The sequence below is a fragment of the Halichoeres trimaculatus genome, unplaced genomic scaffold (genome assembly GCF_033239565.1).
Source record: "Halichoeres trimaculatus isolate MK-OKI-2021-1 unplaced genomic scaffold, fHalTri1.1 fHalTri1_scaffold_18, whole genome shotgun sequence".
Classification (NCBI taxonomy): Eukaryota; Metazoa; Chordata; class Actinopteri; order Labriformes; family Labridae; genus Halichoeres; species Halichoeres trimaculatus.
Window position 1 is genome coordinate 6,746,664 of NW_027437196.1, and position 13,064 is coordinate 6,759,727.

The 13,064-nt window shown below is 46.4% G+C and overlaps 1 protein-coding gene across 1 annotated transcript in view; it reads left to right on the forward strand.

Annotated features, from left to right (window-relative positions):
- The window catches only part of dnah5l (dynein, axonemal, heavy chain 5 like), a 36,469-nt gene that overhangs the window by 17,681 nt on the left and 5,724 nt on the right, over nt 1–13,064 (forward strand). Inside the window, exons 42-81 of the mRNA XM_074694049.1 lie at nt 33–248; nt 334–480; nt 557–729; nt 813–883; nt 1,186–1,293; nt 1,436–1,623; nt 1,701–1,895; nt 1,994–2,128; nt 2,488–2,545; nt 2,827–2,958; nt 3,089–3,306; nt 3,483–3,617; nt 3,709–3,885; nt 4,056–4,145; nt 4,278–4,412; nt 4,687–4,788; nt 4,995–5,162; nt 5,316–5,522; nt 5,705–5,797; nt 7,398–7,634; nt 7,744–7,809; nt 7,895–8,035; nt 8,127–8,258; nt 8,445–8,555; nt 8,708–8,862; nt 8,952–9,073; nt 9,217–9,446; nt 9,528–9,686; nt 9,764–9,920; nt 9,993–10,138; nt 10,306–10,440; nt 10,603–10,704; nt 10,800–10,913; nt 11,261–11,428; nt 11,527–11,631; nt 11,727–11,840; nt 11,928–12,104; nt 12,184–12,378; nt 12,544–12,699; nt 12,787–12,969. Coding sequence (XP_074550150.1) covers nt 33–248; nt 334–480; nt 557–729; nt 813–883; nt 1,186–1,293; nt 1,436–1,623; nt 1,701–1,895; nt 1,994–2,128; nt 2,488–2,545; nt 2,827–2,958; nt 3,089–3,306; nt 3,483–3,617; nt 3,709–3,885; nt 4,056–4,145; nt 4,278–4,412; nt 4,687–4,788; nt 4,995–5,162; nt 5,316–5,522; nt 5,705–5,797; nt 7,398–7,634; nt 7,744–7,809; nt 7,895–8,035; nt 8,127–8,258; nt 8,445–8,555; nt 8,708–8,862; nt 8,952–9,073; nt 9,217–9,446; nt 9,528–9,686; nt 9,764–9,920; nt 9,993–10,138; nt 10,306–10,440; nt 10,603–10,704; nt 10,800–10,913; nt 11,261–11,428; nt 11,527–11,631; nt 11,727–11,840; nt 11,928–12,104; nt 12,184–12,378; nt 12,544–12,699; nt 12,787–12,969 — 5,853 coding nt within the window. The remainder of the gene's footprint in view (nt 1–32; nt 249–333; nt 481–556; nt 730–812; nt 884–1,185; nt 1,294–1,435; nt 1,624–1,700; nt 1,896–1,993; nt 2,129–2,487; nt 2,546–2,826; nt 2,959–3,088; nt 3,307–3,482; nt 3,618–3,708; nt 3,886–4,055; nt 4,146–4,277; nt 4,413–4,686; nt 4,789–4,994; nt 5,163–5,315; nt 5,523–5,704; nt 5,798–7,397; nt 7,635–7,743; nt 7,810–7,894; nt 8,036–8,126; nt 8,259–8,444; nt 8,556–8,707; nt 8,863–8,951; nt 9,074–9,216; nt 9,447–9,527; nt 9,687–9,763; nt 9,921–9,992; nt 10,139–10,305; nt 10,441–10,602; nt 10,705–10,799; nt 10,914–11,260; nt 11,429–11,526; nt 11,632–11,726; nt 11,841–11,927; nt 12,105–12,183; nt 12,379–12,543; nt 12,700–12,786; nt 12,970–13,064) is intronic.

Consider the following 13,064-nt stretch of genomic DNA (forward strand, 5'->3'; position numbering starts at 1 on the left):
GACAACAAGAGAATATACACTCTTCTGTCCAGGGGAATGTGGAGGAGTGGTTAGGACAGCTGCTCATTGGTGTGAGACAGACCCTCCACGCCATCATTCGTCAAGCCTCCCTGGCCATCAGTGACCCCGGTCTGAAGCTGCTTGAGTTCCAGTCTGCGTTCCCTGCTCAGGTCGGCTTGCTGGGGATCCAGATGATCTGGACCAGAGATGCAGAAGATGCTCTTGTTCACAGCAAGTCAGACAAGAAGGTGTCCTTATTTTGAAAAGTTGTGATCATATCTTTCAATATTTGATTCTCTCTTCTCACTAAACCTGCTCCTGATTGGCTGACAGATCATGCAGACAACCAATCAGAAGTTCCTGGACCTCCTGAATGAGCTGATTGACATGACGACGAAGGAGCTGAGCAAGAACGAGAGGACTAAATATGAGACGCTGATCACCATCCACGTCCACCAGAGGGACATCTTTGACGAGCTGGTGGGTGGACAAAGAAGTGACTAAAAAACAATTTGACACAGGCGTGGACATTTTTCCCATAATGCTGTGTTATCAGGTGCGTCTGAATGTGCGATCCCCGTCAGACTTTGAGTGGCAGAAACAGTCGAGGTTTTACTTCTTGGAGGAGACGGACAGGTGTGTCATCCAGATCACGGATGTTGAGTTCAGCTACTGCAACGAGTACCTCGGGTGTACAGATAGATTGGTCATCACTCCACTAACTGACAGGTATGAACACGCCTGGAACATGCTCAGAGGAAGACAGTACACGCATCAGCTGATTGTTAACCCTCCTCTAAACATCTGTCCAGGTGTTACATCACTCTGTCACAGGCTCTTGGCATGAGTATGGGCGGAGCTCCAGCCGGGCCGGCAGGAACAGGTAACAGAGTGACGGCTCAGAGACGCATTCCTTTCTTTGATGAGGGGTGTTACACTTTCAGACATTTTCAACATAAACATGAAGTACCAATGCCTGATGTTCATACTGAAACTGTGCAGATCTCACATGTTGTCTAAATCCCTGAACTATTCCAAGTTCATGTCCAGCCGAAGGACTCTATCCCACATGTCACTCCCCACTCTCGCCATGTTTCCTGCTCCATCCACTATCCTCTCCTTTCCAACTGAAGGCATAAAAGCCCTAAAAAAATAACTTAAAAATGTACCTGGTCGTGTTTTCAGGTAAGACAGAGACCACTAAAGACATGGGGCGCTGTCTGGGGAAATATGTGGTGGTTTTCAACTGTTCAGACCAGATGGACTACAGAGGACTGGGACGCATCTACAAAGGTGTGTGATCACTGGGTACTCTGTGCACTCATTTTTGTCTTGACTTTAAATTTCAAAAAGCTGCAATTCCTCTAGCAACCACTTTAGTCTGGCATCCGAAACGCAAGCTTTTTCATTAGTTTGTCGTTGTGGGTCTCTGCAGGTCTGGCTCAGTCCGGAGCCTGGGGCTGCTTTGATGAGTTTAACCGGATTGAACTGCCGGTTTTGTCCGTCGCTGCCCAACAGATCTACATCGTCCTGCAGTGTAAGAAGAACAAGAAGAAGCAGTTTATCTTCACTGATGGAGACGTGGTCGACATGGACCCTGAGTTTGGCATCTTCCTCACCATGGTAGCTGGGCTTCAGGCGCTCATGATCCTGTGAACCTCAGTGTTGTGGACTTTAACAGCCACTGCTCTGTCCTCCAGAACCCGGGCTACGCAGGCCGCCAGGAGCTGCCAGAGAACCTGAAGATTCAGTTTCGAACTGTAGCCATGATGGTGCCGGATCGAGCCATCATCATGAGGGTCAAATTGGCCAGTGCAGGTTTTCGTGACAACCAGGTGCTCAGCAGGAAGTTCTTCACACTGTACAAGCTGTGTGAGGAGCAGCTGTCCAAACAGGTCAGGGGACAAGAGTTACATCTGATAGAGCAACCCACAGCCTCTGCTTGTTCCACAAAGGTTTAACGACCACATGCTCATTGCTTCCTGTTCACCAGGTCCATTATGACTTCGGCCTGAGGAACATTTTGTCTGTGTTGAGGACTCTAGGAGCTGTGAAGAGGTCCAACCCCACAGAACCAGAGAAGACGGTGGTGATGAGAGTCCTGAGAGACATGAACCTCTCCAAACTGGTCTGTTGGCTCTCTAATACTTAAGAGATAGCACAGTTCATAGAGTTTTTGTGTAATAATTATCTTTATATTGGCAAAAATCAAACAAGGTGAAACCTAACAAAGCTTTTGCACGCTTGGTTTTTTGTTTCTGGACCCAGAAGTGGTCCAAACTGTTTAATCCCAGGTGTCCCCCTGTCTTGCTCCCTCCGATTCCTTCCCTTTAAATTTGATAATAACTGTCATACTGCGTTGAAGAAGACTTGAAACTTAAGATCATCACCATAAACTCTTTAGGAAAATGTTTATCCCCTGGTGGTCGTTTGAGGGGACACACTTTTTAAAAAGCAGTTTCATCCTGATTCTCTGTATCTCTGAAGGTCGATGAGGACGAGCCTTTGTTCATGAGTCTGATCAATGATCTCTTCCCTGGCATTGGTGAGTTTCTTGCTCTTGCACACTGCTTAAGTTTTGCAAGTTTGAAACAGTGTGGTAATGTCATTACATGTTTGCCCTTGAACGTTTTATAATCCGGCTTCGTGCTTGATTAAGTCACTGGATGGGAACAAGAGACCATTAACTGTCACTTTAACCTCCCCATAGTGTCTCTAAAGCTAAACTCCTGGCTGGCTCGCCAAATATGCTGTATTACACAAGTTACATCCTTTGGTTAATATCCATGAGGGGTAAATCTTGACTCGACCAATCCTCCTCTGTAGTTCTGGATAAAGCCGGGTATCCTGATTTGGAGGCATCCATCTGCGGTCAGGCTCAACAGGCCGGTCTGATCGCTCATCCTCCCTGGATCCTCAAACTGGTTCAGCTCTACGAGACACAGAGAGTCCGACACGGTACTGAAACTAAACCTGACAGGACCTGAACTGAGAATTCATCTGTTACAACGTTACTGCTAGAAACTCATGTAGAACCGATTTACTGGCTCAGATTTACACAAGTCCAGCTCACCTGTGCCCCCTGCAGGTATGATGGCGCTGGGTCCAAGTGGTGCCGGGAAGTCGACCTGCATCCACACACTAATGAAGTCCATGACAGAGTGTGGGTCCCCGCATCGCGAGATGAGGATGAACCCCAAAGCGATCACGGCGTCACAGATGTTCGGTACGCTGGATGTCACCACCAACGACTGGACGGACGGGATCTTTTCTACTCTGTGGAGGAAAACGCTCAAAGCCAAGAAGGTTGTTCTTCATATTCTAGCTCACTGAATGAGTATGATGAGCTTTTTTTGATTTTAAGGTTAATGTTCTTTGCTTTTCATTGCAAAACAAAGGCACTCCAGTCACCTCATTGTGTGCATCCGATATCTCTGCTCCAGAAAAGTATACAAATGAGGCATCCATTGTTTGTGTTTCAGGGGGAATTCATCTGGATCGTGTTGGATGGGCCGGTTGATGCCATCTGGATCGAGAACTTAAACTCAGTCCTGGATGACAACAAAACTTTGACGCTGGCAAACGGAGACCGCATCCCCATGGCTCCCTGCTGCAAGGTGACATGACCACCAACACTCATTAGGCTTGATTCAGGTGTCAGGTGAATCCTGAAGCAAATGAGACTTACTTCCATGTCAACTCCCCTAGATCGTGTTTGAGCCCCACAACATCGACAACGCCTCCCCCGCCACGGTCTCCAGAAATGGGATGGTGTTCATGAGCTCGTCAGTGCTCGGATGGAGTCCCATCCTGCAGGCCTGGTTACAGACGCTGCCTGAGCTGCAGGCAGACGCCCTGAAGCTCTGCTTTAACTGCTGCTACCAGGTGAGAAAACTAAGCTAGTCCCACTGATGAGGGACTTTTCATAGCTTCAAAGCTCTGTTCTGATTTTATGGAGACCTCACCTCGAGTTGAGCAAGCGAACGTCCATTTTTTTTTACAGTCTATGGTTAATGCAATCCCTGGGTCTAATGAATTTCCTTTTTTTTCTACAGGACTTGTTGGACTTTATCTCCACTGCTGTGTCTCCAAAGATGCAGGTGCTGGAGTGTATGTACATCAAACAGACAATCGACTTGTTGCAGGTACAACGCTGATGTTTTAGGGTTTTAGAGAAGGGGACCACACTGCAGCTTTAAGATAAAAACGTTCCACAGTCCAGATGTTTTTAGGGTTGCAGCTTGTTTTTAGTCTTTTTTATGTATTTGTGTCTTCAGGGTTTGCTTCCTGCCCCAGAAGAGAAGCCAGGCGGTCGTGATGTTGTGGGTCGACTGTTCGTGTTTGCGGTGATGTGGTCTCTGGGAGCACTGCTGGAGCTGGACGACAGAGCCAAGATGGAGACTGTCCTGAAGGTAGTGTTACTGTACATTTTTGGGATTATCGTTTGATGGTCCTGGGCTTCCTGAAAGTGGCACCTTTGTTTTCCTCCAGTCAAGTTTGCTTTGAAGAAGATGTTTTGAAAGGGTTTAGGACCTTCTCTCTTGTCTCTTTCTTTAGGACAAACTTAGCATTTGTTGCTCCGGTAATCTCCATGAGTTGCATTTGCTTACGTGTTGGCAGCATTGAGTGTCATGTCCTCCAGGGGGCTCTAACCAATGCAGTTTTTCATTGTATGTCTATTTGAAGAGCTTCAGCTCATCACTGGACCTGCCAAACACTCAGGATGACCAGACCATCTTCGAGTTCACCGTGGACGAGGAGGGACAGTGGGAGCACTGGTCCAGCAAGGTCAGACATACATCCTCCTTTCCTTGCAGATTAACACAACATGGAGCACTCAGGGCTCAGATCAGGGATCCTTTGACACAGTCTGTGCTTTAACCTGATCTCCTGTTATGCTGATGATTCCCTGATGTTTTCATTAGAGTCCCAAATGTCAAAGATGTTTCTTCTCATACTCTTTGTCTCCACTTTGACATATTTCTGTCATGCAGGTCCCAGACTACATCTACCCAAAGGACCATGTCCCAGACTACTCGTCCATCTTGGTCCCTAATGTGGACAACGTAAGGACAGACTTCCTGATGCAGACCATTGTGAAGCAGAAGAAGGGCGTGCTGCTGATCGGGGAGCAGGGAACGGCCAAAACCGTCATGATAAAAGTGAGACCGAGATTTTGTAACAAGATCAATGGTCCTAGTCGAATTCCCTTGGACTTTCTGAACGGCTGTGCCAAATTTGCCAAATGTGCCAAATGTTTTTGGATGGTTTCAGTGCCACAGGAATGCTAATGCTAATGTCATGTCCCTTTAAAGGGCTACACCAATAAACTTGACCCAGAGGTCCACCTCAGTAAGACGCTGAACTTTTCGTCGGCTACGCTGCCCAGCATGTTCCAGAGGAGCATCGAGAGCTACATTGATAAGCGAATGGGCGCCACCTACGGGCCGCCAGGAGGGCGTAGGATGACTGTCTTCATTGATGACATTAACATGCCCATCATTAACGAATGGGGAGACCAGGTCTGCCCAAGTCACTCTCTGATTGGTCCTTTCCTTTGCTTCTACTCTCTTTGTATCAGTTTTCTTTTTTTCTAAGTTTGAGTTTAAAAAGTGAAAATCAAAAGCTTCCTGAATTGTTTATCCCTGGTTATACAACCAACCAGTTTTTAGTATTTCCTGTGCTATCCCCCTTTTCAACTCAGATCACCAATGAGATTGTGCGTCAGCTGATGGAGCAGGGAGGTTTCTACAGTCTGGATCGTCCAGGAGAGTTCATCACTGTGGTGGATGTTCAGGTGAGCCATTAATCGCCCTTTGCTTTATTTCCATTCCATTAAAAAATGAAATAAGATCGTTCTTCTCTTAAGCAAAGTTTTTTATTCTCCCAGCATTACACTACTATGTTTTTGCCTTATCATTACGACTTTAATCTCATAGGGTTACAAATTCTTAGTCCTAAAGTTACGACTTAAACTTGAAACATTCCCACTTTTTTTTTTTTTTTTTTTTTTTTTTTAAATATTGCGCCATTTTTTGGTAACTCAAAGACTTTTTTCTTATAAAAAACTACTTGAAAGTCTTACTTTTAATCCTGAACATTATAACTTTTCTGTCTCTCCTTTCTGACTTTAATCAAGTAACATTACAAATTTTATTGACTGTAATCTTGAAATGGTAAGTAAGCAAGTTGTTTCTCATAAGATGAAGACTTGTAACTTAATAACACCAGCCTAGTGGTTTAGGTTGCGCTCCATGAAGTTAGGGGCCCGGTTTTGAATCAAGCCTGTGGCCTGTTTCTCCCATGTCATTCCCAGTGTTGTGCGAATTACTTTATAAAATAATTGATTATAGTTACTTGTTACTTTCCCTAAAAATTAATTGAATTAGTAATGGAATTATTCCTTCATATAAATTGGTTACCAGGGAAAGTAATTATTGTGCTGCTTTTTTTGAAAAACCTTCAATTTTGAAAAAGAATTCAGTTTTTGAGCAGGTTTTTCTCTGGGACATAATGTTCACATGTATGTTCTGCTTTTTACATCTATGACGTTGAAGTGGTGTCTGTTTACTTCCATCCTGAAAACGCCAGTTTTAACCCCACAGACCACTCTGCACTCAGGCATATTAAACTTGCAGCTCCTGTCCTGTGTCTGGCTGAGCGAGCCATGTCAGATAGACCTGCCAACGCTCCAGATTTAAGAGAAATTCTCCTGCTTTTTCTCCCAAATAACCCCTTATTTTGAAGTATGGTCCTGTCATCTCTAATATTTTTTCAAGTCAACACAAGTCAGCTACTTGTGCCATACATTCAAACCTCAAAAAGCATCCACCCCCTCTCCCTGAAGTTGGTTTGATCCAAAGACGCTGCTGCAGATCCTCTCTGACTGCACGTTACACAGACACACACAGGTAGATGTGTGATATTTGTTGCTGATAAGTAGAAAAGTAGAAAAACAATATGAGTCAAAGATAAAACAGTACAACTTCTGTCCTGTAACAAGATGACTTTAATCTTATTACATTACTAGTTTAATCTATGAGCATTATCTCGTAACATAATGACTAATTTTGAAACAGAATTACTTTTATCTTGTTGTAAGAAGACCTGAGTCTTTCATCATTGTGACTTTGTTCCTGTAATGTTACGACTTTAAACAAATAACGAGGTGAAAGTGAATTCTTGTAGCATCACCGCTCTAATCTGGTCATTACAACCTTATACCCGTGACACTGACAGTATAATATTATTACTTTACAACATGAATATAGACATTTGATTATAAAGTCTTTGTTATATTTTGCTATTAATTCAGTTAAATCTCAGGATGATGCATGAACATATCTAAACCATCACTTTGAATTAAAGAATAATTACCATGTAATGACCTTTATCAGCTGGTAGCAGCCATGATCCACCCTGGCGGCGGGCGTAACGACATCCCTCAGCGTCTCAAGAGACAGTTCTCCATCTTTAACTGCACCCTGCCCTCCAACTCCTCCATCGATAAGATCTTCAGCACCGTGGCTCAGGGTTACTTCTGCCCAGAGCGAGGCTTCCCCGATGACGTCTGCCAGCTTGCTGCCGCCATCGTACCCACCACTAGGCGGCTGTGGCAGGCCGTGAAGGCCAAGGTAAAACAAAAGTCAGATCTCAGCTAAATGTTTTCTGACTCTCTTCCTGCTTTAAATGTTTCTGATATTAAAGCCTCAGTTTGTAAAACTATTAAAGTCTTCTCTTTAGATGTTACCATCTCCTGCAAAGTTTCACTACATCTTCAACCTGAGGGACCTCAGCAGGATCTGGCAGGTAAACAGCTCACCACCATTCCTGAAGTCTGAATGGGATTATTCTGAAGGGATTGTTCAGCAGAGTGTGTTGTGTTGTGTTTCAGGGGAACCTCACGGTAACATCTGAGGTGTGTCAGAGCTCAGAGCTCCTCTCAGCTCTCTTCCACCACGAATGCTGTAGAGTGATCGCTGACAGATTCATCGACTACAGCGACCGAGAAACCTTCAACGGCATTGTGGAGAGGGTGGGTGATGAAATGCTGAAGGAACTTTATTACGAGTGTAAGAATAAAGATTCTTTGAGTTTGAGTTTCAGCCATACCTCCTCTTCCCCAGATCACAGTGGAGGATCATGGAAAAGCAGTGACTGAGCATGCTCAGTGGGACAGCAGCTTTGTGGACTTCTTGCGGGACGCTCCAGAGGCGACAGGTGATGAACCTGAAGATGCTGACCTGGAGGCTCCAAAGGTTCTGAACAATAAGCTCATTGGTTACATGAAATGATATCCTTAACATAGAGCAGTGTTTTCAAACTGTGGGGTGTGGCCCTCTGGTGGCCGCCAAAGTCTTCCTCACTTCAGTTAAAAAGGCTATGCCATGATGATATGATTAGATGTCTCCAATATTTTTAGTTTAAACTGTTATGATTGGCAGATCTATGAGCCAATCCCATCGCTGGACGCTCTGGCAGAGCGGCTCTCTATTTTCCAGCTGCAGTACAACGAGGTGGTGAGGGGCGGAGCCATGGACCTGGTCTTTTTCAAGGTAATAACCATCATGGACAGCCATGTTGGAGGTCCATCCAAACTGGTTTTCTGGGTTGATTTTAAGCCCATGCGGTGGCTTCCACTACAGAGTTATGTTGTAAAATGTTTAGCTGACATCAAATCATCCTTTTCTTTTTCATCCAACAACAGGATGCAATGATCCACCTGATGCGGATCTCTCGGATCCTGCGCACACCCCAGGGGAACGCCCTGCTGGTTGGGGTTGGGGGGTCGGGGAAGCAGAGTCTGACGAGGCTGGCGTCGTTTATCGCTGGATACCAAACCTTCCAGATCACACTGACCAGGTCTGAGATGACACTCCTTCGAGTCACTCCAAGGTGTGTGTGTGGATTTGTTTTGTGTCGTTGAGCGATCAAGTGTGTGTGTCCTGCAGGTCATACGGCTGCAGTAACCTGTTGGAGGACCTGAAGGCTCTGTATCGAATCGCTGGTCAGCAGGGACAAGGAGTCACCTTCCTTTTTACCGACAACGACATTAAAGATGAAGCTTTCCTTGGTACATGACCTTGATTTCCCCGCAACTGTTGTTTTTTTGACTTGAGAATTTTTTTTTTATAACTTCCTCATCAAATGTTCCCATTAACCTGCTTTGTTAAGCTCACATTAGTGTTTCTAATCCTAATCCTGCTCCCTCTGTAGAATACATGAACAACGTCCTGGCAAGCGGGGAAGTATCAAACCTCTTCGCCCGTGATGAGCTCGATGAAATCACTCAGGATCTGATCCCCGTCATGAAGCGAGAGCAACCTCGTCGACCTCCAACACCTGAGAACCTCTATGACTTCTTCCTATCCCGAGTGCGCAGCAACCTCCACGTTGTGCTCTGCTTCTCGCCCGTTGGAGAAAAGTTTCGCACTCGGGCCTTAAAGGTGAATGAGACATCACAGCGTGTTCCCCCCCCCGCTCCTCTTTTACAACATATCATCATCTTTGACCTTTGACCTCTACAGTTTCCAGGCCTGATTTCCGGCTGCACGGTGGATTGGTTCCAGCGCTGGCCTCGGGACGCCCTGGTCGCTGTATCCCATCACTTTCTGTCTCAGTACCAGGACCTCCGCTGCTCAGATGACGTAAAGCAGAGCGTGGTGGCGACGATGGGAACCTTCCAGGTATCGCTCCCTCTCTGATCAGGTGTATCATCACCATGTCCAGCCATCTGATCACATGACCCCTGTCTTTTCTTCAGGACGTGGTGGCAGAGAAATGCACTGAATACTTCGAGCGATTCCGCCGTCAAACGTTTGTGACGCCGAAGTCGTACCTGTCTTTCATTGACAGTTACAAAATCATCTACTCTGAGAAGATCGCCCATGTCGGCACGCTGGCGGAGCGCATGAAGACAGGTGAGGCTGTGGTGTTTTCCCATGATGCACTGCAGAAAGAGCAGTTTTGCATGTCCTGTTTGTGGTCTGTAGGTCTGTGTAAACTGATGGAGGCCGAGGTGTCGGTGTCTCAGCTCTCTGAAGAGCTGGTGGTGAAGGAGAAGGAGCTCGCCGTCGCCTCTCAAAAGGCAGATGGGGTCCTGCAGGAGGTCACGGCCAAAGCTCAGGCGGCTGAGCAGGTTCAACACAACACACTGACACACAACTTTTACTTTTATGATGACAATTTCAGTTAAACAGCAGCTTAAAGATCATGCTAGAGAATAAATCAGGAGGTGAGTAGTGGATTTTTCTAAAGTCTTAAGTCTCTTCAAGTCCTTGTTTGTTTAATTTTACAACTGTGCAGGTGAAGCAGCAGGTGCAGAAGGTAAAGGACAAAGCTCAGCTCATCGTTGATGAGATTGAAGCAGACAAATCAGTAGCAGAGACCAAACTGGAAGCTGCAAAACCTGCTCTGGAGGCTGCTGAGGCGGCACTGCAGGTCTCTTTCTCACACACACACACAAGCACACACAGAAGGTTTCAGTACAGCACACAAACTGGGCTCCAGAGGGCGCTGGAACACACAAAAAAAAAATGTAGTCATGACACTGATTCACTAACTCTGGAAGATTAATCTGCTTCATCGTGTGTGTCTCTGTAGACCATCAAACCAGCAGATATCGCCACCGTGAGGAAGCTGCAGAAGCCTCCTCACCTCATCATGAGGATCATGGACGCTGTGCTGCTGCTATTCCAGAGGAAGGTCTCTCTAGCTCATCTGATTTAATAAAATCACTGAAATAAGATGTTTGGGTGACGCCCTCCTTACAGACCTTATTTGCTTTGTTTGTCTCCTAGCTTGATCCTGTGACCGCTGACCCTGAACGGCCTTGTCCTCGACCGTCGTGGGCTGAGGCGATGAAGCTGATGCAGAACTCTGGCTTCCTCGGCATGCTGCTCAACTTCAGCAAGGTTCAATCAGACACATTTAAGATTTCACTGTAGTTTTTTTAAGGTGTGTGGCTTTTCGAAACAGACAATGTCTGATTTCATTCCAGATTTGGCAAGGGCATTAGATGGCATAAAAGCCAAGGCAGGGAGAGCACACTATTCCCACCTTTTATGTGCGTATGACAAAGCTAGGGCAGGAAGAGCACCCCTTCCCTCTCTTTCATGTCTATACTGCACACTGAAGTATGGGGTTCACACTTCCCCTGTCTTTCTTGTGCATACATAAAAAGCCAAAGAAGGGAGAGCATCAGCAAAGACCCCCAAAGACAGAGAACTGTCTGCTGATTGAACGTCTGCTTGGTTTTTAGGACTCCATCACAGAGGAGGTGGTGGAGCTGATGGCTCCGTACCTGGATATGGAGGACTACAACCTGGAGTCAGCCAAGAGGATCTGTGGAAACGTAGCAGGACTCTGCTCCTGGACCCAGGCCATGGTCGACTTCTTTGGCATCAACAAGGAGGTGCTACCGCTAAAGGTACCAAGACGGAGGAGCCCAGGGGTTTACAGCAAGAAATGTTGATAGCATGGCGTTGAATTCATGTGGATTAAATGTTGTGATGTGTCTGTTCAAAGGCTAACCTGGCCATGCAGGAGGCTCGGCTGGTGGTCGCTCAGACTGAGCTGGGGAATGCTCAGGAACAGTTGGACGCTAAACAGAAGGAGCTGGATGCCGTGCAGGTAACAATCACATAAGTACATATTTAGAAATTTGTTTGGTAAAATTTTTAGTAAAATTTGTTCACATACATAAATATTTGTTTCCTGGACTTTAGGCGCTCTATGATGCCGCCATGAAGGAGAAACAGGACCTTGAAGACGACGCCCAGGCCTGCCGCCGTAAAATGGCCAACGCTACAGCTCTGATTGATGGGTTGGGAGGAGAGAAGGTCGGCTCTCACTCCTTCAGCATCCATCCATTAAACCATCTCTCTGTCAACACGCTCTGTCTCTGTGTCCTGCTCTTGTGTTTTCAGGTTCGTTGGACCAACAGCAGCGCAGGCTTTCAGACCCAGATCTCAAACCTGGTGGGGGACGTTCTGCTGGCGGCAGGTTTCCTGTCCTATGCTGGACCCTTTAACCAGGAGTATCGCAGCTTGCTGCTTGATCTGTGGAAGGGAGAGATGGAGGAGAAGAAAATTCCTTTTAGTCCTGTGAGAGACAGTTTTCTGCTTTTCATGCTCCCTGATGATTTTCCTTTGCAAACTGAAAAAATGTCCTGCTCTGCTGCAGGACCTGAATGTGATCGGACTACTGGTGGACAACGCCACAGTGAGTGAGTGGAACCTGCAGGGTTTACCCAGCGATGACCTGTCAATCCAGAACGGCATTGTGGTGACAAAGGCATCCCGCTACCCCCTGCTAATAGACCCTCAGGGTCAGGGCAAGACTTGGATCCAGAACAGAGAGAAGGACCACCAACTCCAGGTCAGGACCAGAAGGATTGTCTTACATCTTAGTTTTGACTGAATATGAGAAGCATTTTACAGAAAATTCAAAAACAACCATGACTCCCACAGGGCGCAATAATTCAAGCAATGTTCGACAAACACGGAGATAAAACTCTTAACTGTCATCGTTTTCATGTTTCAGGTAACGTCTCTGAACAATAAATATTTCCGCTCACACCTGGAGGACGGTCTGTCTCTGGGACGCCCCCTGCTACTAGAAGACGTGGGGGAGGAGCTGGACCCTGTCCTGGACAACATACTGGACAAAAACTACATCAAGTCTGGATCGACCTATAAAGCAAGTCATCACTGACTTATTTCCATTGATTTAAATGTACAACCATCAGACCCACCTGGTTATTCCTCCCTCCTCTGCCCCCTGCAGGTGAAAGTGGGAGATAAAGAGGTGGATGTGATGAAGGGCTTCACCCTCTATATCACCACCAAACTGGCCAATCCGGCATACAGTCCCGAGGTCAGCGCCAGGACGGCAGTGGTCGACTTCACCGTTACTCAGCGCGGCCTGGAGGACCAGCTGCTGGGCCGGGTCATCCTGCTGGAGAAACAGGTCATCTCACCTGAGCTACACTTAGATACAGTATCATACAGGAAGTAAAGTACTGCCTACGGGGAATACCAAAGCCTGAGGCAGGGGGGGCACAC